The sequence below is a fragment of the Thunnus albacares genome, chromosome 23 (assembly GCF_914725855.1).
Source record: "Thunnus albacares chromosome 23, fThuAlb1.1, whole genome shotgun sequence".
NCBI classification, from domain to species: domain Eukaryota; kingdom Metazoa; phylum Chordata; class Actinopteri; order Scombriformes; family Scombridae; genus Thunnus; species Thunnus albacares.
The window spans coordinates 17,198,082-17,222,100 of NC_058128.1; the positions used below are offsets into that span (position 1 = coordinate 17,198,082).

General features: G+C 40.7%; 1 protein-coding gene across 3 annotated transcripts in view; it reads right to left on the minus strand.

Annotated features, from left to right (window-relative positions):
- Positions 1–24,019, minus strand: part of tbc1d22a (TBC1 domain family, member 22a) — a 133,120-nt gene that overhangs the window by 96,910 nt on the left and 12,191 nt on the right. For all 3 annotated transcript variants that reach the window (XM_044343296.1, XM_044343294.1, XM_044343295.1), the window contains exons 6-7: positions 9,916–9,986; positions 744–872 (exon numbers count right to left, since the gene is read on the minus strand). In XM_044343296.1, coding sequence (XP_044199231.1) covers positions 744–872; positions 9,916–9,986 — 200 coding nt within the window. The remainder of the gene's footprint in view (positions 1–743; positions 873–9,915; positions 9,987–24,019) is intronic.

Below are 24,019 nucleotides of genomic sequence, written 5' to 3' on the forward strand. Positions count from 1 at the left end.
ATCAAAACAAAGTATGCTGGCTTTCTGGCACAGTGCAGAAGAGATCAATGGGAAATTGGACAGAATATGAAAAATGTGGGTTTTCGCTATCTACAGCCCACTTTGATGTTGCTTATCGGCTTGAAATGAATGGGAAGTAGTTGAGTGTTAAAATGAAAGAGTATTGGGGGGACAGAGAAAGAGAGAGAGAGATAAATACAGACAGAAAAGACAGTAAAACTAGATATTATTTTCAAAGCCAAACACAAGAGTTCATTTAAGCAGCTCTCTGAAGCTCGGGGCGGGTTGTGTCTGCTCTGTGAACAGAGCTCGACCACACTGCCTCCATGTCAACACAGACAGACAGACAACGGTCCTATGAGTACATGAGGGGAAGAAGGAAGGGACAGAGAGCGGAAAAAAACATGGAAAAGCACTTTTTGCCAGATAACTGGTTTCAGTAATCCAGGCTGCAGGGCGCAACCCTGTCAAGACACACTCTTTCTCAGATACACACACACACACAAACATACACATGAATATCTTTGTGTCCTGGGTTTTTGCTGAGGGAATACATTAGTGACAAGAAGTTGTTCTTGTAATTGGAAATGGAGCCTTTTGTTGTCCTTCTCTCATTCCTGTCCTTCAAATTCTGGGATTCAGACAGGTGTGCGGGGGAGGAAAAAAGCAATGTAATAGAAATCATTACATGAAGAAAAAATACATATGTCTGTGTGTGGTTTGGAGTGCATGAGCATGTATACCTGTCTGTATGTGTCCTGATGGTGTTCGTCGTTGCGGGAGTCGTAGTATTGCTGGATGAAGCCAAAATATTCCTGTCTCTTCCTCTGTAGGACGCTTTCTCTCCTCTCTGCATTAGCTGGCAGGTAACCCTGAGAGAGAAAGAGAGAGAGAGAGAGAGTTTGAAAAAGAGACAGGAGAAGAAAGGAAGCAGAGAAAGAAAAGGAAATAGAGGAGATAGAAGAAAGAATTCAGTCTTACAAGCTTACACTGATGAAAAAATAATGATTGAACAAGAAAAATATATTCTTTTGTGATGAAAAATTAAATTTGGCGTGAAATACAATCTTTTCCTCTGTTTTGTTCTTTGATATACCATATTTAATATCATACATACTGTCCAAAATACAGTATTTCTCTGTTTATCTATTTCTTCTTACTAACTAGATTAAATTACGTTTCGGATCTGTCTCGAAAAACGGATTTGTTTGGATTAAACAATCGCTATGATGCATTATTTTGAGCTTTAGAGGTTCTGGTAGGTTGATTTTGTTGCTTTTAGACAGAGCCAGGCTATGTCCCAGCTAAGCTAACTGTCTCCTGACTGTGTCCATGAGGAAGTGTATAAGCATACTCCCCAAAACGTTGAAGTATGCCTTTAAATGTCCAACATCATAAAATCTGTTCTCATTGAAATGGCAATAACTTCAATCATTGTACTGTCCAATTAAGCCATGGTACAACATTGCATCAAAATTAAAAGCACTAAACCATTTTATATATGCATTACCATAACTCCCTGGCACTTGTGTACAGATAGTTGTACAGGCCCAAATAAAAACTTTAGAAAGTAACTGGTAATGGCCTCTACTAACACACCTGTCTATTTGTAACACACATGCACACAGACACACTCTCGCACACGCTAGTGCTAGTGGGTTCCACATGGGACTCATTAATTCAGCTCTGTAGATATTCGGTAAGAAAGTCTCTTCAGTTTCTGAAACCACATGGCGTTTTATGTTGTCGGTCTCTTTCTTATTTATTTGTCTGTCAGTATTCACTATTTAATGAGGTTTTATTTCTAAACTCTTGTTTTAAAACCTCGACTGTTTGCTTTGAGTCTGTTAGCCGAGTTCAATCACAAACCAAACTCCTCCACCTGGGATTACATAGTCTGTAAATGACACACTTCACTTTGCAAGGGAAACTTTCTGCTTTCTTGACAAAATGTTTGCCATCTCTTAAGGGAGCTACCTTTCTCTGTGTGTGTGTGTGTGTGTGTGTGTGTGTGTATGTGTATACTTCTGGGAACATGTTTGTCAGACAATTTATGTGAGCATACATTTGTGAAAGTGTGTTTCGTTGTCCTTGTGCGGTCAGGCTTATGCAATGAGGAGAAAGTCAACTCCAAACTGAACAACAAATCTTAAGTCTATTAAAAACGAGAGCTGGGACCAGGGGCTCTAAAATATTCACAAAGTTAAAGTCTTCAAAACAGAGCTCAAACACGCCTGCTTGCTCTGAAAACTTGTCATCCATATCGTAGCTGTTGATGTGTTTTAAATTGTCTTATTTGCATGTGCGTGTATTGGTTAGGGATATTTTGTTCTTATGTTAATTCTCAACAATATGATGATAAAAGTTACTCATCACATTCATCTGAGTAGGGTGTAGCCTAATTAATCTTTCATAATTTCATTATCTTAACTTAATCTATTTTGTTACCCTTTTGAGCACTTAAGATCGATTTTTCTACTTTGTATCATTCCTTTTGACAAGACAAGAGCTGAGTGCACATTATGAATAACAGAGTTAGTTGCAAAGATTGACATCACTTTGTTATAGCCACCAAGCTGTTAGCTTAGCTAAAGCCCAACTAATGAATGAACTTAAGAGATACTGGTTTGCAGGTTTTATTAACTTCGGACAGAGCCAGGCAAGCTTATTTTCCCTGTTTCCAGACTTTATGCCAAGCGAAGCTAACCAGGTGCTGGCTCCAGCTACTGCGATCTTCTGATTTAACTCTCAGCAACAAAAGAAATAATGTCAAACTATTCCTTTAAGTTTTTTTTTTAAAAAGGCATACATGGTCCTTCACCCATATGATGACAGGTCACGTGATAAACAACCACCTGTTGAGTAACTACTGAGCCATCTCCATGAAAACTGAGCAAACTCCATTCACTGATGAAGACCTTGACATGAGAGGCAATTGAAAGGAAAAAGTTGGTAATTGGACACTGAGTAAATATTTTTTTATGATCAAATCTTACTTGTATTCCCTTGTGAAGGATTTTTTAAGTAGACAGATACTGTTGTATACCTGCTCCCTTTTATCAGTCTGTCTGTCTCTCATTTATTTGACATCACTTCCAATTTAAACTGTTTAAATTGGAAGCGCGTTTTTCTGAGAACACATTTGGCTGCTGTTCAGTCACATCTGAGATTAACTCTGTTTTGGACTGGCTTTAGTGGAATCACCACCAAACTAAACTCATCTACCTGCACCGACACACAGTCTCTGAAAAATATAACAGACCTTAAAAGGTTGATGTTTCCTGTGTGTGTTTGTCATCTACCTGGACCTCTGTCTTTCTTGTGACTCTGTTAAAGGGCTGGGAGATCATTTCTATTTTCATATCGTCCAGTTGTGGCTAATCGAGATCACTGATAGGAGATCCAATACCAAGGGGGCAGCAGAAGAAGGAGGGGGTGGGGGCATTACATCACAGCACACGTCTGTGTGTCTGTGCTTGGTACAACAATATCATAACATCATGTCGCATTTAACATTATTATCTTATTTTTAATATCACAATCCAAATCATATCCATGACGCTAACTACTCTTATGGAGCACTGAACGAAGTTTTGGTGAGCAGACATATGAAGAGTGGAGATGCAGGTTTCAGATCCATGGAAAAGAGACAGCAAACTGGTTTGTAATTAAGGATTTAAATTTAAGGAATTAATAAATTAAATGGTCTAAATCCAGAAAGAAACTTTACCAGTAAGACTAAACAGAGGTTGAACTGCACAAGCAGTTTATCTTCCATTGGTTGATTCTGCTGCCAATCAAACGTGCCTGCACTCCTATTGGCTAGTTTTACTGACTCCGCCTCCGTTTTTTTTCTCCTGTGTGCACTCATTCTTCTTTCTTGGACAGTTTAACTGACCCCGCTGTGACGTGACAGTGTTTATATCAAACAGCCCCTGCTGCGTTCAGACACGGAGCTGAGAGTCTCACTGTTTGCTTGTTTAGTCAAAGCTCATTAATATTAAACATGTCACATGTCCAAATTGCACCATATTTGACACTACAAAGGACACACATACATATAAACAGACAGACAGAGATTCCTTGCTTTTTAGCTAGATGAACTGCAGTGCCCGTTCAAGACTTCCTGAGTAAGTCTTGAACGGACATGCAAAGTTTCATTCACATTTCACAATTAAATAGCAGTGCTTAAGTCACCTAAACTTTTTCAAGTCCACAACGAATGAAATTCGAGGTCCGACCACAATGTGGGTTGCAATGGCGCTGTTGATATTTCCACCTGTTGACTCCACCAGCAGAAGAAAAAGTAAGTCAATGTTGTTTGTGAGGTATTTTTATATATTTCTCGAGAAGCGCTCATCCAAACAACTTCATACTTGACACTGCACTTTCTTGGGTCCCCAGCAATACATCAACCAGGTATGACGTAGATTGGACGAATGGTTTTCAAGATATGCGAAGGACAAACACACATACAAACAGTCAGAAGGAGATTCCTTGCTTTATATAGAGAGATATTCTTTTTTTTCCTAGACAAGACCCCAAGAGATGTCTGGAGAGTCTAGAGGTTTATTTGTTGCGTTCAACAACTTTGCTTGCAGACACATAAACACACGTACGACACACATGGCTAACACATACAAACACTGGAAACAAACGTCATAGGCGAACTAAAATGTGAAAAATACACTCAGTAAGACCCTGGTTCAACACACTCACATGCGCATGATATGACATATAAACACACATCTCATTTTATATTCTCTGTCAGCCCATCCATCTTATCCCAACCCTTCACAGCACCACCATTCGAAGTATTTCTCATTCTCTTTATCTGTTGGTTTAAGTCACTAGCCCTGAAAAACAAAACTGTCAGCCTTTCACAACCAAAAGATGGCAGACACCTCCCGTCCCATCTACCTGACTGCTGCTTCTCCATTGGTGCTGCCAGTCAGCCAGACGGTCACATCTCTGCCCGCAAAAATCCGCCTAAGCAATGACTGTGACTTTTTCACAGTAGCTGTCTGCCAAAAAGCCCATCCGTCACATATTGAAACTGCTCCATATGCAAACACACACACACAAAACACATGCGTACACGCAAGACAAAACAGGCCAGCTACAAAACAGTAGGCTCTGGTGTTATGTGCACTCTGCCAAATGAAGAAGAAGAGAGCATGCGTGTGTTGAAGGTTAATGGACAGCTTAATAGAGGTCAATCACTGCAGCTGCATTACTGCTTGATAGGGCAGGACCATGCACACACACGCAAACGCAAACACACACACACACACAGGGAGATTTGAAGACAATGAAGAGGACGAAACTGTGGTAGTACAATTAAGTGTGTCATGCACAACTTGGTGGTTTTATTTCATTACTACTCTTTATTACTAATCATAATTGAAACATTTCAATGTGTCTGCTGCAATATGTCTTGGTCTACTGGTTAAAAAGGGTGAATGAGTGGAGATCTGCGTGACCTGCCAGTGATACAAAATGTGGCAGTGCAGTGTTTCCTCCTGCCTCTGTTAATCTGTCTGCATAAACTTCATCTCTTCATTCTTCCCTGCATCAATCTCCTAACTCCTCAATCCTTCCATCCCTCTAATGGATCCTCCACTTCAGTAAACTCTGTAAAAAAAAACAGGACAAATATGCTTGGGGAATCCATTTGGGGAATTTAAATGAAATTGTTTTTTGTTGGGTTTTTTTTTAGTAAGCTTACTCTGAATCTAAATTATTTTTTACTTAGCAGGAGTGCATTATCGTGGAAGTAGACTGGAAACAAACTGTCCTGCTATGGGAACAGCAAAGGTCGAAGAAACAAAACTTATCTTACTTTAAAAAGGCTCGTCTCTATGTTTATTTGTCTCCATTTTGCACTTGCATCTTGTGAGACAAGTTTTGCTTTTTAAATTCATTTTTGCAAACTGAATTAAAACAAATATAAATATGCAAAAGATTCACTGGGGTTTCACTGTGTCATATTTATTGCCGCTACAGGTTTTTAACCAAAAATGACCGACTTTAGCCAACATAGGCTGATAGAAGACCTCAGTGGACTTTTAATGGATTTACCATCTATTCTCAGTATATGTGCACTGGAGGTTTCAAGTATCCACATCACACTTGTGTAGGTTGTATACTGGCCCTCGATTGGCTCTAAACTAGTTGAGATGTCACAAATCCTGCCTGTAGGTTCACGCCTTTAACTCTGATTTTCCGTGACCAAAGAGAAACTTTCCGCTTTCAGAAGATGAATGAAAAAACAGCCTTCTAGTGTCAAACTGCACATACATCATTCTGCACAGAGAAGCTCAAACATCCGACTGAAGGAAGAACATGAAAAACACATTTATGACTGGAGGGAGACTTTAAGGTTTAAAGAAGGCTTTGGAGTCAAGCCCTTCAAGTTTTTAAGAGAAAATAAAATGACATCCCCCTCGTTCTTTGTCAATACACCACTGATATGATCCAAAAGAGGACCACGTACTATGCAGTCAGTGGTGGGCAGCGCTGCTTTTGGCTCATCTTCACTGTTGATCTTCATTAACGGAGTAGGTGAGACGCAGAGTGTATTTCTTCACAAATGTACAAACTGAAGTTCCGTGTACACAAAGGCAACATTTTTCTCCTGCTTCTTGTCTTGTTTACGAAAAACTATTTTCTATGGACTTAGTTGGTAATCTTGAGAGGTGAATCTGCGCTTCTTATGAATGTACTGAAAAAGGCACAGCGTGTTCTAGCGAGGTGTGAGATGGCTTTAAGATTGTGCATACCCAGACAAAAAAAAAAAAAAAAAAAAAACCAACCCTACTCTTTTCTCTCTGGCAATATAATTATATGTACTGTTATACAGTAACAGTTAAACATAATAATCTCTAAATCAGTTCTGCTGCCGGTGCTTCCTGATACATCTCATATAACCCTTTAGCCTTATCAATATTTCCACAGCCAGTTAGTTTTCTCCTCTCCCACCACTTCACATTTAACAGCCACACTCCATTAGCAAATGTACATATTGCCACAGGCTGACATTCTTTCACAAAGCAGAAAAGCCATTTAATTTCTTTCCCTTCTCCTTCAGGCTCCAACACCAAGTGCTCTTTAAACAAATGAAATAAGATGGTATTATTTCTGAAATAATGGGAAGTTCAACCGGATGTGTTTCTGAGGCCAGGGGCAACCCATGAAGCCTCATGTTCATATATTGCAAAGAGGCGGAGGGAAGCTATCTAGTGAGAATAAAAACTACTCTCTCCCTCTCCATTTTTTTTTCCACCTGCTTCCTGCTTTTTAATTTCCACACTGGTTAATAACAGTGGAGACCTTTGTGTACGATTTCTGTGATGTGGCGGTAAATGCGGGCCGTTGGGGGAGCATTACCGAGCTCTGACCGCAGTGGGAAAACTTGTTTCTCGTCTTTGTCGGGCAAAGACGAGCGTGGCTCAAGCATGCCTGCTGGAGGGGAGGAAAAAATCAAATAAGTTGGTGCACACTGGTGAGCAGGAGAAGGGCACAAGGGACACCACTGGAGTGAAGTTTTATTAGGTGCCTCTGCCAAGTTTATGGAATACAGCGTGGGCAGGGAGTCTGAATGTGTGTGTGTGTGTGTGTGTGTGTATGCGTGCGAGACAGAGAATAGATTTTTCGAGCCTGATCCCTCCTATCTATTTCTCCACTGGATCATACCCCAGACAGGACAGAAAAGGCAGTCAAGTGTTATGACACTTCAGAAGATATGAGTGCTTTTGACACTATGCCCACTTTTAGCTTTAATCCAAGCCTTGGGTTTAACCTGAGGATTATTCCTGCTTTAATCTATTGAAAATCTTGCAAGGTGGGGCAGAGATAAGTTCAGATATGGATCATCATGGTCAAAATAGCCCCTACATATTTATCATACAGAGACAAATATCCTCAATGAAGTAGCTCTTTTCAACTTGTTAAAATCTCACTTCCAATTTGTCCTTGAAAGAGAGACACAAGAGTTTAAATTTCACAGCTTGTTGTAACCATGTTGGAGAGCAAAGCACCACCTTGGTTTTTAACAACAGACGAAAAAATTGCAAATCAAATATTGAGACGGTCTCCTGAACTGAGGTGCTTTCAGGCTTCGGAGCTTAAAAAAGGTGAGTGTGACACTGCAGTTATGCATTTAGCAGCATTTATTGTGGCATAAAGATGACTGTTGGAACGTATTTTGTACACTGTTGGACAACAGACACATAGATTACTGCAGAAGAGGTTTGAGGGATTTCTGTGAACTCTCTCCATAGAATTCAAGCTGACCGCATTTAATTCATCTATAAAGACAAAAACTACAACTTGCAATCCTACACAGGGTGAATATATGAACACTCAAGCATTTTAGATGAAGTATGACTTTTGGCAAATACATTTATTTGCCTTCTTGCCATGAGTTAGATGATTGATACCACTCTTATGACTCTGTGGTAAATATGAAGCATAAAGACTGGAGGCAGTGGGATACAGTTAGCCTAGCCCTATCAAAATTTAGAAAAATACAGCACCTCTAACTGATTATTTAACATAAACAAACAGAAATCACAAGACATGACAAAAATATCAAACTACTCCTTTCAGACGAAGCTTCGTAACAGAGAAGGAAGACCTTGCAGAGGATGGATCATACTTGTATTTCTCTTTCTCATATTCCTATTAACATTACAACATAAAAACACAGCTTTTTGTGTTTTGTGTTTTTCTCGTGCTTCTTTGCCCTCCACACAATACTCATCTTTGATCCTTCCATCTTTTCATCTGCAGGGAAGCAGAGGCGGTCCAACCATCATTTATATAGGCTACAGGGCAGCTGTGCTCTGCAACTCCAAAGTTCACAGCAGTGTTCTCTTCATTCATATATATGTACCAACTGTATGTACGTATACATACATACATGTGCACACACAATAGCTACCCACATATACTGTAATATGTATACACACAAACACAGAAAGCCAAACACAACACACAGACACAAACAAACCATTAATAGGGTGTTATCTATGGTACATTAGCTAAAACATCCACACACACACACACACACACACACACACACACACACACACAAACAGTTAACTAAAGTACAGAGGTGCCCCTCCCGTCCCCTATGCCTGGCTGCCTACACTGCAGCCAATGCTTTGCAACTTCATACGACATTATGAGCCCTCACTTCAACAGAGTACCAAACAAAGCGGTCGTTAATGCTTAAAGCGCCCAGTTGGTAACCTCCCACCACCAAAAAACACAAACAGCCACACATACATCCACACACACCTTTAATGACATCTTTTCTGCGGCACATTAGCTATTGTGCGGTAATTAATGGGAGAGTCATGGCGTTCAAAAAGCCAGTCGTCTCTCTGCAGACTAAGAGCTGTACACCACAACAATGGCTTAATGAGTAAACACACCACGCGTCTCATGAATAAATTATTTGTGCCTCGCAATTAATTTTCCCTATTGAAGTTAAAAAAAAAAAAAAAAAAAAAAAGCAGGACTGTTACCAGTCTTCATAAATCAAAAGGGGGAGGGGGTTGGGAGAGAGAACATGACAGCAACTTTGTGTGCATGTGGGTGTGAGTGGTTGAGATCATCTGTAATGGGTTTATTATTTGTGCAATTTTGTGTGTGTGTGTGTGTGTGTGTGTGTGTGTGTGCTTTTGATGAATCTGTGTCTTCACATTGGTGTTTATGTATGTGGTTACATAGTTTTTCATCTGAGTGTGCTTGTATCCGAGTGTTTTTGTGAGTTGTGAGTGTTTTCACGTTTTGCATAAATTTGTATTTGTTTCAGGATGTTGCTGATATTTGAACATATATATGCAGTGTGTGTGTGTGTGTGTGTGTGTGTGTGTGTGTGTGTGTGTGTGTCTACATGGAACTTACTGAAAGGAGCTTCCACGTGATTGGTCGAACCTGTCGTGGGATTCCTGACCAGCTGAGTTTCCGTAGCTCTTCTGTAGAAAGACAACAAAAAATCCCAAAGGGTCCATGTTAGATTGAGCAGTTTTTGGACAAAGACTTCGATTCCCCTCCAGAGCATGACAGATACAATGGTGAGGCAATATATATATAGTATGTCAGCTGATAGACAACCAGAGATATGAGTGAGGTCATTTATAAACAGTGTCTCTATCACATAGTTTGTCCACCTGAGAGCGATGCCAAGTAGAGGTCGACCGATTAACTGGTTTGGCTGATTTGGCAAATTCTTGTCAACTTAGCTACAAGCAGATATGGCAGCCCTCCCTCTAAAACCAGCCCCTCCCTCTACCAGTGATACCTGCAGCAGTGAATCACATCAGCAGCAGAATGACTGACAGTGACTGATGTCTGTGTTCTTCATCCTATCTAAGCTGCACTCACTATTTTCATGTCAGAAATATTATTTATTTTATTGACATGTTATTTTTCTTTCCAGTGAGATATCATTGAGTTTATATAGTGACTTTGCTGTTGTGAACATTACAGTTGCTGCTCTGGAAAACCGAATCTAGTTCATCCAGATTGATTTATTTACTGATTTATTTATTTAGGGATTTATTAGACTTAGATGTTCAGTTCAACAGTTATCCAGTTTGGAATACAATCCAAGATTGTTCGTTGCCGACAGTTTTTCATGGTGGTGAGAACCACGTTTTCTGTTTCAGCCTCCGATAAAAAACAGCTTTCTCCTCCTTCCACCGGGCTTAACATATGTATTTACCAGCATGCAGCTGTGATCCACTGTGTAGATGTGTTCATTATCAGTTATTGAGCTGATTGCAAAATAAACAATAAAATTCCACAATAACAGTTTGTATTTTTATCAGTACACACTCATTGCATAAATGATTGCCCCATCTGTTTTCAGTAATGGCAGCAAACCAAATACTGACGTCATAACCTCTCTTGTATGCTAACAAATACAGACTCACTGTGATAAAAGAAATCAATTTACCATGACATAAAATAGAGCCATTAAGAACAATTTTAAAATCATTATAGGATCATTAAGTCATTCTTGAGCAGCTGAATCAATCAATCAATCAACCGACCAACCAGCCATGTCCTCAATGTCCAAACTTTCTATCCTGCCTCTCGCTCTGTCTTCGCTGAAATTATCTGATGGGGTTAGAAGTGGATTATTAACTACATTCTCTCCTGGCCAGGTGGGAGAGCCGGCAGGCTATAACGTAAAATAAATCTGATGGAGAGGTGCAAATTGAACTTTTGAATTGGAGGAGAGCAGTTCCCTATGGGTCCATGAAGACCAAGAAAATATGGCTCAATGCTACATATTACATCCAACCTCTCTGACACACTCATCTTGATAGTAATAGGGGATGGAGGGTGTGAGGTAGAGATCAACAGTGGCTCAAGAGAAAATACATTGTCTTGTGGTATCTGGTAACTTGGATCTTGCAGTGTTTCTCATATATGCTTTTAAAAGCAGCATAGCATTGCTGCTAAATGATGAAAGCCACTGCTGAAAATTCACATTGTACATAATAGTCATGACGAATGCAAATCACGCACGCTTTCTCCACTTCAAGCGGCCGGACAGGATGAATGACTGACAGTGACTGATGTCTGTGTTCTTAAGTGTTTCTAAACTTCACTCAGTATTTTTCATGTCAGAGACATTTATCTTATTGACATGTTATTTTTCTTTGCAGTGAGATATTATTGAGTTTATACAGTGACTTTGCTGTTGTAAACATTACAGTTGCTGCTCTGGAAACAATATTTTGTGATATTTAAAATATAAATCAATTCTAATCCTGCTCTTAATTAGGATTACTTCAGGTGTTTACTTCATCAGTGAGCATATTTGTTTCACTTCACTTCTTGCTAATGTCTGAGTGTAATTTGAAATACTACAACCAGTGTTGTTTTTTTATTAATATTGTAAGGTCTAAAATGATGTGAAAATGCATAGTTTTTAGTCAAATAACATCAAGAGAAAGAACTCCCCCCCTCCCCCGACTATACTGGGGCCTTTCATTCTTTGACATTTATTACAACTATAACTATCTGGGCCTCCAGAGTGCTTCTGGTGTCAAAAGCTCCTGTAAATTTTCACACACATGGCTCGATGAACATAAAATAAATCTATCTATCTGTACTTTTAAGTTATTTCACTGCTAGTGTGCGCAAATACGGGTCCTGGCAACATGGATTCTGCGCGAACAACAGCACAGCTACTGAACAGAATCCTAGGGGAAACACTGTCTTGTCTTTCATCCTAGTTTCAGTGAATCAAATATAATAACCAGACTACAATAAGAATGTAGGATATAATTTTCCCTGCACCATAAAGAGATCATGTTTGTAATTAGAGTTAAAGCTATTGTTTGTTTACCTTTACCTTATCCATGATGTCTACCTCCAGTGCATTACACACTCTTTGTCAGTCTGCCTGATTCTGACCCACCTTGGGGCTTCTTTTGTGTTATGACATAATAGTCAAGTCACACGAGTTGAAAACAATTAAGCCTCACAAGTAGAAAGTAATCTGTCTTACATCATCAGATCCACAGAAATAATGAAACTGTGGGATCCTTGATACATTTTCTTCACAACATATCCAAATAACTGCCCTGAAAGGCAAGTTAAATTATTAAGTGATCTTATCTACTGAGACCAGGCAGCTTAGGATATTCAAGATGTATGACTGTGCGCTTGTCCACCACTGTTTTTTAAGAAGCAGGAGGTTCCTGGATGGGTTCTCGCTAGCATTAACTCATCCATTATTCACAGATAGGTCTCCCTCTGCCCAGGCCCTGCGAGTCTACAAACAGCCATTAGCATTCAACAGGATGAGTTCCCACAGCCGAACTGAGACAAACATGAAAACGCAGTGGAAATCTCTTCACTTGTAATTGCACTGCCACTGTTTTACCTGCGTTCCAAGAGTGAAGGGAAAGAGGGGAAATTGATTTCAGTGCAAATCAAATGGCACTGCCTTAACATACTTTTCTGGGTTAAAAAAAAAAACAAATGTACCTAATGAATAAGCCAAATTCTTCCTAGACTCTTATTCAAGGCGCTGGCTGGAAATTGATAAGCCCTTCGCGCAGAGTGAACGGTATTGATTAGTGCTGCCAAATGACTCTGCCTTGCCTGTTCTTCAAGGCAAATGCAACGGAGCGTCAGTGACAGATAGCAGAATAGGAAATAGCAATCAGATAAACAGCAATGGGCTAAGTCCATTGGCTAAATTGAGTGAAACGCATTAGAGCTTGTTCGGCTGATGGGAGTAGCTATTTATTCACTATAGTTCCTCTGCATCTTCCACTTAAAATTTCTCCCTTACCTTGTCCCTTGTGACTTTAATTATATAGATATTCAATACAGTGATCTAGTGCACAGCGTGGCTTTGCTGGTTTGGAGGGAGTCAGAGCCCAGCAGTATGGGAAGGTTTCGATTACCCCAAGGCTACCTGTGCAGCAGCAAGTCTCATTCAAAAACTGATAGAAAAAGTCTCTCAGATGTGACACACACCTTAAAAATTACAAAAAGGAAAGGTGCTGCAGGTTTTCCACTGATTCTCTCCGTGTCTCCTGGCTCTATCTCCTCTCCTAAGGACTACAAATGGAAGGCAACATGTATGAAAGCGCAGAGTTACGGTGTGAGTTCAGACATACAGATAAAAAGGAACAAGCCATGTTTTGCCTCCCTCTGAGTCAGGAGCTCTTAGGCATGTGTAGTATTCAATGTACATACTCTCCATTCAATTTGTCTGGTTTTTTTTTTCTTTGAAAGACAGAGTACCATTGTATAATGGCACTTTACAAATTAGTTCATTAACTGCTGTTTTTTTCTGTTTTGTAAGGAAATCCTCTTTATTATACAATACCTCATGTTACTGACATATAATAAATAATACAATAATAGCCAGTGCAAGCAAACTTAATTGGCATTGCAGTCCTGTCTTTGTGCTGCAATCACAGCCAGTCCCGATGTGGTTTGTTAGGGTACATCCCGTTTTGCAGGCTCATGAAAGACTGATTCGAGAGCTGTGGCTATTGATTGACACTACTGCGTGTCAAAGGACACTTGCATAAATTTAAGAAATTAGCATAAAAATTTCACAGATCCCTTTTATCGCCTGGGTGAATTTTTATATCTTTAAATCTCATGTGTGCGTGTTTACATTAAAATGTCTGAATGCACCATTCGGCTGCTTTCGATGACATTCACCTTTATGTGGAACGGGTCAGCTGCAGTGAAGTTACGTAGGAACTACTAAGTCCGAGTCTTTAAGGGTGAAATCGTTATCCTATGTGCAGCTCTACATTCATTACGTTCCTAACAGCAAGTCAAGGGTGTCTCTCCTCTTGCCTAGCACCCTTTGAACCTTCATTTGCACTGTCAGACAAAGAAATGAGTCCATGAATCTTGTGGGCACGGGCTTAATTAAACTATGTTATATTTCCCCCACCTGGCATTAATCTCACCATAGGGGGTATAGAGAGGAGGGGTGAAGGGGCGTGAGGCACGAGTTGGCTAATGGTCTTTACATCCTGATGCTGCAGTGATCTCCACAGAGCCCCGTCCCCTCTGGTCAAACACTTAACCATTGCAGGGACAGCTAGTGGAAGAAAGAATGTGTGTGTGTCGAAGGGGGGCATCTATGCAAGTGTATGTGTGTGGGCATGTGTAAGTGTGTAGAAAAAGTAAGGGGTGTTTATTTATTTGGCACCATGTGGCCGGCAGAACAAGCAGATGTGCCCGGTAAGAACCATGCATCACAGACAGAAAACCGCAGACACAGCCTCTATACTCCTGCAATTCGCTGCCTTCCTCACACTCCAGCAGTGAGCCGGACCGCTGCGGAATCCAAATTCACAGTTCACCCGATGAGTCTAGATGACTTATAGACCCACAGCTTGACTGTCAGAGTACTGATGCACTGCGCTTGTACAGTATATCAAAGGACAATGTCTACTAGGAAAGAATGTTTCATCCTATTCTTCCAGTTTCACACATTTTAATTAGTCCTTGCCTTAAAGGCTGATTTGAGAGGAGATCTGCAGAAGGAAATATGTAATCTATCATCCATCTGTGAAATACACTCTGTGGTGATGCTTAATTCTAATGCAAATACACTCACATGGGAATATGTCCACCCCCCCCCCCCCCCCCCCCATTTCCTAAATGCTTTCTCTATAGCCATACTCATCTCCGCTCCAATGCCGGGGAAATCATTTCTGAGGAGTAAAATTCCATTTCCTACCGTGGGCAGAGACAGAGAAGGCGACATGAGCATAGTTGACGTACAGGCTAAATTGCAGATGTCGTTTCATTAGTGTGAGGCTAGCTCATCTCTCAGAAAACATATCTGACTCTCTAGGGCATCTCTTGTGTATTATGAATGAGACAGCCGGGCCCTAGCTCCACTAGAATAAATTAAAGGCATTTCGTGACATTTTGAAAATTAATCTGTTGTTTTTGCTCAGCGGGCACTTGTCACAATGTGGGCGAAAAGTTTCTGCAACTGTCCTCGAGGCGGCGAGGGACTAGCTGTCCCCGTCAGTTTCGGTGAACAAAGTTAACAATGCAAACAAGCCATTTTTAGCTGACAAATTTGTCATCTCCCCCCCTCACACATCTTTAATCTGTATAACTATTGAAAAAAAAAACCTCTACTAATTGAAATTGTGAAGACATTCCTTTAACAGGTCTCTATAGAAACTATGCAGAGGCAACTCACTAAGGTTAAAACTCAATTTACAGTCAAGTCACCCTGCAGGCAATCAAATTTTAAAGTATACATATACAAGTGCAAGCAGGGGCCAAGCGAAAACAGAATTTCCCTACTGGGACCAATAAAACATCACATTATTATATACATGCTTTGGAATTAGTGTGATCAGTGCTGTGGGTGTTTATCATGCTGGCAGGCACAGAGCTCGGGGGATTGGTCTGGAGGTACAGACTCAGCCCTGGAGGAAGCGGTATTCCTCACTGGCATGAAAAACACCTGTAACATCGGTAATGTGCGACTCAAGGACAACTGCTGCAAGTCTTCCCTGTGTTCTTGACTATTGTATTCCATTATGCATGAACTTACAGGGGTGCACTTTGTCTTGGCTGGAGTTAAGCTAGGGACCACAGGGGGTGATTAGGACACCATGTACCTTCTGTTGAACACCCACAACAGCTGCTCTGATATGGGACCCTCACAGCTAATGAATGCTCAATGACTCTTGCAACATTCAGAGGGCAAAATACAACTAAATATCATGTTTGTATTTCATTCATTTAACCAGCCAGGATAATCAAAAGTAATATGCGGCTCGAGAGTAGTTAGAAGAGGAGGGAAGGTCACATCAGATGTACAAATGATGGAGTTTCCCGGTGCAGGCACTCATGTACCGTTGCCGACAGCAGCTCCAGTGAAGCAGATGGGGTTGGGTGTCTTGATAAGGGCCACCTCGATTGTACTTGCTGAGGGAGGAAAGAATGTGTCTTATTCACCTCTCTGGCCCAGATTCTCCAAGGCTGGTTGGGGATTTGAACCACTTACATTTGGGTCAGAGGAACATTTCTTTGACATTTTGGCGACAAGACAACATTTTTCGAAGGCAAGGGCCTACACTGGGGCTGGATCTAAGGATTTAGGGTCTTAATCTCATACACAAAAAGCCAAGAATACAGTTAAGTACCACTACTAGAATCATGCATGCATTCATTAGACTGTTTGCTTCCTGAGAGGACAGAAACAATAGGGCTCCAGAAGAGGGCTCTTGTGTTGAGGGGAAAAAAAAAAAATCAAATGAAGTATGGAAGTGTGTATATGGGTGATTGTAAGTGTGTGTGTATGTCAATGTGTGTACCTGCACCACTGCCATGTCTGTCTGTCTACCTGCCTGTCAGTCAGTCTACCTGCCCTGTGTGCATGGTTCTGTGTGACGGCCAGTAAGAAGAGTAGAAGACAGCGAGAAGGGAAAAAGTGCTGTCAGTCAGTGCTGGCTGAGCAGGGAGCTGACGGGAGCAGGAGGGAAGACGGTTGGCGGGCCGGAGCCATGCACTATTCAGGCATCATTCAGACGGAGCGCGACCACTGGGGCAAAACACCACAAGGTTCTGGGCAACTTGCGCGCACGTGAATACCACACACACCTGCCAAAAAAAAATGGCGTTTATATTCCGCAACAGGAGCTGCCTCAGCAAATCCAACATCAGGACTGTGGCACTAAGGTTTTCACATGTATTGTGGGCTGAAACTTCAGTAGCACAGCTATCAATAATTTTGTCAGTTGCTTTAAATACAGTAGTATATACTTGACATTACTGTAGTACCAAACTAAAAGACAAGCACAGCCTCAACATTAACTAGTAGCTCTTGCTTTGTCTTTAAAAGCCATCTCTGTATCTTCTTTATATATGGAATTAGAATAAAGGCTTTTCCACAGTATATGGAAAAGTCAGAACACTTACAGGTGTATTCTACGCTACTACAATGTGTGCCAGTAGTGTCATCCAAAGCACCTGTCTTAGATATTATTGCTATGATCAAAAGTAGGTTAACGCCATCACTTCTTCTCCCTCGTTGCAGACATTGTCCCAGTGTCATCTGACGCAATTGGCGACTGAGGTCAGAAAAACAATACTATAAAGGACAGACACCTTTATCATGCAGTGTATTAAAAAGTTAAGCTCCCCTCCTATAAACCTTGAATGCTATGAGAAAGTCCTGAATGGTCTAACTCGTCTAAAGGACAAAGTGATGGCGCCAGGGAGCAGACGGCCCGTAAACTAATGGGAGTCTTGTAAAAAGATACTTCCCCCTGGATTATACCTGCTCAGGAGACCTGATGGATGGCCCAGATGGCTGGGAGAGGACACCGAGCATAGATGAGCGTACAGGTGTGGGAGTGTGCGTGTATGTGTGTGTGTGTTCTCTTGTGTGCTATAACAAGGACTTGTATAGTCAAGTCCCTGAAGCTTGCCTTGCCTTTAAGTGATTTAGATGAAACAGGTTCCAAAATATCTGACCTGGTGACTCTATGGTTTTTTTTTCGCAAAGTTTATGAGGGAATATGCAGACATTTCAGAATTTCAGTTATGTTACTGTTGCAGGTAATGAATATTTTGGTTTGGGAGGAACTGTTAAAAAGAAAAAATTAATAATTAATACACTCAATGAAACCAGTGCAGATTCAAAGGATAATGAGCTACCGCAGTGCAACTGGCAGATGTGGAATTCAGTGAAAATAATGTTAATAGGGAGGCTGTAATATTAAGTTACAAAGAAACCTGCTCCCCACATTGTGGCATTGACCAAAAAATGCCATACTGAGACTGTCAATGCTCAATTATCCCCTCCAAATTCTCCAAAGGCTTTTAAATCACCAAGAGTAGGTGAATACTTTGTTTCCTAAACTAAAAGATGGTGAATAAATTGACTGGAATGTTGTTGTTTTTTTGTCAATCAAAGGCTTATATTACTCCCTGCACTTTAACAGTCTATGCAGTTAAGTATACATACTATTTCTATTTCAAGTAGGTTACTCAAACCATAAACCATAGTTGCATTTACTATGGTGAGACAAGATGTCAAACCTTGATGCTTTTCATGAACTATTGTATATCTATATCTGGTCTTACTTCTACCAAGGTTCCAGCTTACTTATCTGTTTACTGGATGAATCAGTAGCACTGGTATAGAAAATGGTATTATTAACTTTAACATTATTAAAGCAGGCTTGTGACATGAGGCTGTGCTTTTAATCAGAGCTAAACTTACAATGCTGTTTTAGCTTATGAGTAGACTTAAGAGAATTTTTTACAAATAAACCTCTGGCTATATCTAATTAGATGGAGGTGTCATTCTTTTCTAAATCCTTGAGTTAATAAATCACTAAAAGTAGATAATGAATTGTAGGATTATACTGAAACGGTTTTGCTCTGGGCACAAAATGTCTTCCGTGCACATATAGCAATTCTTCACTTCCCGGTGGCCAGCAGAGCACAGGTGTGAACTGTAAGGGCTGTAAAAAGTGTGCTCAGTCAACCTTCTCTTAGAGAAGAAAGGATGAAAAATTCACACCGAAGACCGCATGGTGTAACATATGAATAAACTAAGCCAGACAATCCGGGAGACTACTGACACAGGAGACAGCTGGTGGTTGGACCAACCTTATTAAGTCAGGTGTTTTGCCTGGGGACATGCTAGGAGGCAGAACACACACATGAACATTCATGACATGCGCACATACATATGCCCCCGATTGTTAAAACAGTTACTATGCAAGGAACACATAGTGGAGTATAATTATAATCAAATAGATGCTGTTGAGGTTTCAAAACAGAGAAACCTTCCAGAGAAACCTTCCTCTTAGTAAAGTTGCCATATTTCCCAGATATTAATCTACCTACACAGTCTAATGCCAAATTATCTCTTCTTCTACACTGTTCAGCCTGTGACAGACACCTCTGAAATTGTCACACATGGACAGTGCTTTTGAACGAGGCATTAGGACTAAGTTAAATTGAATTACATCGCCTCGTCCCACTTTGATGGCGGCTATTAACTTTGCAAACAGCGCTGATGGTAAGCCTATCATATGGTGGCTGCTGTGTAACAGGATTGCGGATTGTAGCACTACAATTTGAATCGAGCAACCGTGGCAGAAAGTAGCAAGCCTCCTAACCGTAGTTGCTGCAGTGAAGGTGACGGCAGTTGGGGAGAAGCATACTGTAGCGGTGGAGGTGTAACAAAGAGCTGCAGCACCCCCAACAGAGGGTAGAGACACACCGACAGGCAGCAACGCGATGAAAGGAAATGTGTGTGTATTCGTGTGGGCAGTTCTTTTTTTTTGTAATATGTACATGTGTGAGGTGATCTCAACACAAAGAGCCAGCAAAAAGAGAGGGGAAAAAAAAGAAGAAAATGAGACAAACAAAGGAAGGAAATGATGAAAAGAGGAAGTAAAAGATAGAGTAAGGATAAATTGCCAGGAAAGAGAAGAGGAGAAAGGACCATTGCCATAGCAACAGCAGTATTTCTGCCATCCAGCAATAACTGCTTGATGTTAGATGCCAGCTCTGAGTCTTAAAATCTATTAAAAAGAAAAAAAGCTATGCACAAAGTCTGTAAAATCTGGCCTTGTGACTTATAGCTATACACATTTGAACACACACACAGGCACAAACATTGCTTATTCCTGAATTTCAGGTGGCAATCAGATAATTTTAGCGACTGAAAAAGGTGAAAACTGAACAGCTAAAAACAATAAGACACATCACCTAGTATTGCATTTGTGAAGCAGTTTCCCCTTGTCATTTGGTAGAAATTTGGTCCATCAAGGTATGATTTTCATTTCACCTGGACTCATAAGAGCTGTTTTGGATTGGGTCGAGTTATGCAGGAAAGTCTAGTAATTGGCAAAATATTAAGGCATATTCTTCCAATCTGACTTTACTCTTCAGTTATGGAAACAAGAAGTGAAACTCATGATGGGGTTAGCTATATCGGCTCATTTTTTTCCCTCAGTTTCAGCTGAAGTAGCTCCCTCCATACTGTGCATACAGTGGGTGCTGTGTTCAGGTTCACACAACAGACACGCTCGCCTCAGGACACCAGGAATAATTAGCTGAGATCAACCTGACATCAATCACCTCGCTCTCGCACACGCACAGGTCACCACCCTCTACATGACCTTACATGCTAAACAGACCGCTGTCACAACCTGTCGAGAGAGAGAGGGAGAAACAGAGAGAGGGAGAGGGAGAGATAGTAGGAAGCTGACATAGGTGTGAAGGATCAGAATGCAGAGGAGATCATGAAAGCAACTTGGGCAGATTTTACATGATCAAGAAATAGAGAAGAAGAAACTGACAAGTGAGGGGGAAAAAAAGGCAGAAAATGGATATGTCTTTCTTTACCATCATCCCTCTAAATTCAATACAATATTCTTCAAACTACCAGTTTGGCAAAGTATCGAAGCATGAAGAGAACTTTACACTGCTCAGTGCACTCTGCTGCAGTCCCTGACTAGATTGGCCTGGATGTACCACTAAACCGACTTGGCTGTAATGCTGTCCATCGATTTTAGAAAAATCCCACACATTAACACACTGACCAACACAGTCAGACAAACACACCTGTGGACTCCAGAGACTGCCAGCCCTGACATGTCGGGGGGCTTGTCCCAAAAACATGGCTGCCTCTGCAATTAATTACACCATTCAAGTGAGGAACCAGCCAATGGATCATCCCTGCACCCCTCCTTTGAGCTCAAGGACAGTCGGTCGAATTTCTCTTTTACACAAGGGGGCGTCATCCCTACCGACAGCGTCTGCTGGTAAGTGCGAGAATTTTGTATGAATGTAAATGTGTCGCAGACCCTGGGTGGGAAATTATCACCGGCCACCAGCCAAATGCTGGTAAAATATGAAAGTGGCTGGTAGATCTCAGACACAAAATAATGATTTACTACTGAGTAGCTGGTGAAGTTGGACATTTATCTGTCAGTGGCTGGTAGATGTTCACATTTTAAAAAGTTAATTACCCACCCTGCCGTGTACAGGGATGATGACCTCCCTTTAAGGACAAGGAGTTTAATCCGTCATGTCATCTTCCTTTTCACCTATTCTTTCTGTGAAAAGTTAAAGGCTAAAAAGTTTATTTTATAGGCCCCATGCAATGAAAAATACATTTTCCCAGTTTTAACTCTGTGTCCCTGTGTTAATTTTTCATTTATCTCTTGTTAAATGCCAAGTATATGTCAAAAAATCAGTATCAGTGTATTTTTACATCAAAATCTGTGTCTTTTCTCTGTCTGTAAAACACTTTCAAATGTTTGATGACTCATCCTGCACTCAGGAGTGTTTACAAAAGTTCATTCAACCAAATGTGACTTTGGGTGAGTAGCTAGCCACTCTGGTCATATAAAACCGCAATTCACCACTTGTGGGTCGTAGCAGCTAACAGAGCAGTATTCAGAGAGACAGAAAGAGATGTGTGTTTGGATATCAGTGGGCAAAAAGTTTGTTTTCATTTCCAAAACAGTGTGGCTGAGGTCTAATTCATTCATCTCTCCCTCGTGATCTCACAACAGTTGAGGATGTGTGTGTGGAGCCAACAGTCCTCCATAGCTCCGTTTCTCTCTGCAGCTCTGCATCACATGAAACTCTAAGCCCCACCCATTTTTTTAGCGGTCCAATTGAATGTGTGGGATTTGATTTAAATCGCTCTTGTAACTGTACACTGCTCAAATAGGGCTGTAGTCTCCTGGTTGACTGGTCGATTAGTTGGTCAATATGCTCTCATCCCACCAAATTCTCATTGGTCGAATAATTGCTGTGTAACTTTCATAAGGAGAAAAATGCTACATCAACGGCGTTCCGGGATTAATCCATTATTTCCTGCGGCGAGAGGGACAGACTAACAAATTACCTGTGAAAATGTCAAACGAATGTGTATTCAAAACACCCCCGTTGTTTTCACAATTTTGAACTCGTCCAACCTAATCAAATCAGTATTTCAAACTCAGATATTTTGATGCCCAAAAGCAGGGCAACTCTGCAAACCAAGGTCCAAAAGTGACTCATACTTATGAGAGCAGTGATATTTACTTTTGTCCCAAAAATATTTTGTTACATTAGGTTTAAATTCCTTCAGACGATTTCATTTTTTCGTTTTGTGTTCTCATCTATATCCCATTCTTTGCTGCTGCAATGACCCAATTTCCCCACGGGGATCATTAAAGTTTCATCTTATCTTATCTTATCTGCCCCGATCCCTCTCCGTTTCCCTATCACCCCCCACACCCCTATCCTTCACTTAATTATGTCCCGTGAATGAAGTTCATCTTTCATGCTGCCAGCAGCCGGCAGCGTGGCTCGCCCGTTCTGGGCTATCTAATCATGGCGCTGAGACTAAACTAAATTTAGACAGCCGGCTTGTGATGCCTGGCAGGCCCTAATGAGGGCTGACATCTCAAGACACTCTGCTGATGTACAGGATACACTCTGCCCCAGCGGGCCGCAACCATCGTTGACCAACGCTGATGACTTGTGAACCAGTTTGTTTTGTTTGAAAAGTTTTCAAGGGGATCACACGTAGAGGTGAACTGCTGTGCTGACTAAGGCCATTCAAACTTAATGAAATCTAGCATTTACATTTTAGGATCTTAGCCAATGCTCTTATTGTGTGTACCTCAGAGTAATCTACATGCGCCAGGTAAAGCAGAAGCAAAGGGAACCAGGGGTCCAAACTGAAACAAATGCAAATCTATCAGCCATGTCTGCCAATGCCATAGGATCTGCGGATGCATGTTAACATAGTGGACAAGATAATCTAGTGGTGGCATCATTAATCAACAATAATATCACAAATGTACTGGGAAATAGTTTAAATGCACAATTCAGGTCAACTTTCTGCAAATCGGATAAATCAGCCAAGCCGATATTTTGGCTAAATGCTGATATTTTGAGATCTTATTTTCATATAGCCATATATGTAGGACAATAAGTAACGAGAAATGTCAGTACAGAAATGACAAAACTATGTTATCAATTGTAAAACATATCTGCTTAGTACGCATCTTTGTTGCAAACATCAAAAATGTTTGTTCCTTTAAAAAAATTCTAATGATATCAGCTATTATATTATTATCTTGATCCCTTGATATTGACTTTTTTAAACTCTCAAACATCTATGTCGGTGTCAGCCTCAAAAATCTGTTATCTGTCGAGCTACACTGCAAATATTTCAGAAATCAATGCCTTCTGAAACGCTGAAAGGCTTTTAATGTGAAACAGATGGAGAAGGTGCTGCACTTTTATTAAATTATCCAAGAAACAAGAGCAGATTAATAAAACTGACAAGATTCTTTCTAAAATATAAATACAATTATAAAAAAGAGTCAATCTGAATAAAAGGCCCAGCACTGCCTCAAATAAATGCCTGCTAGTCTCTTCAGTAAAGGTAAATTAAGACCACAGCCACTATTTGAGAAAGGAGGCTACGGTATTTAAACTGTGTCATTTCTGC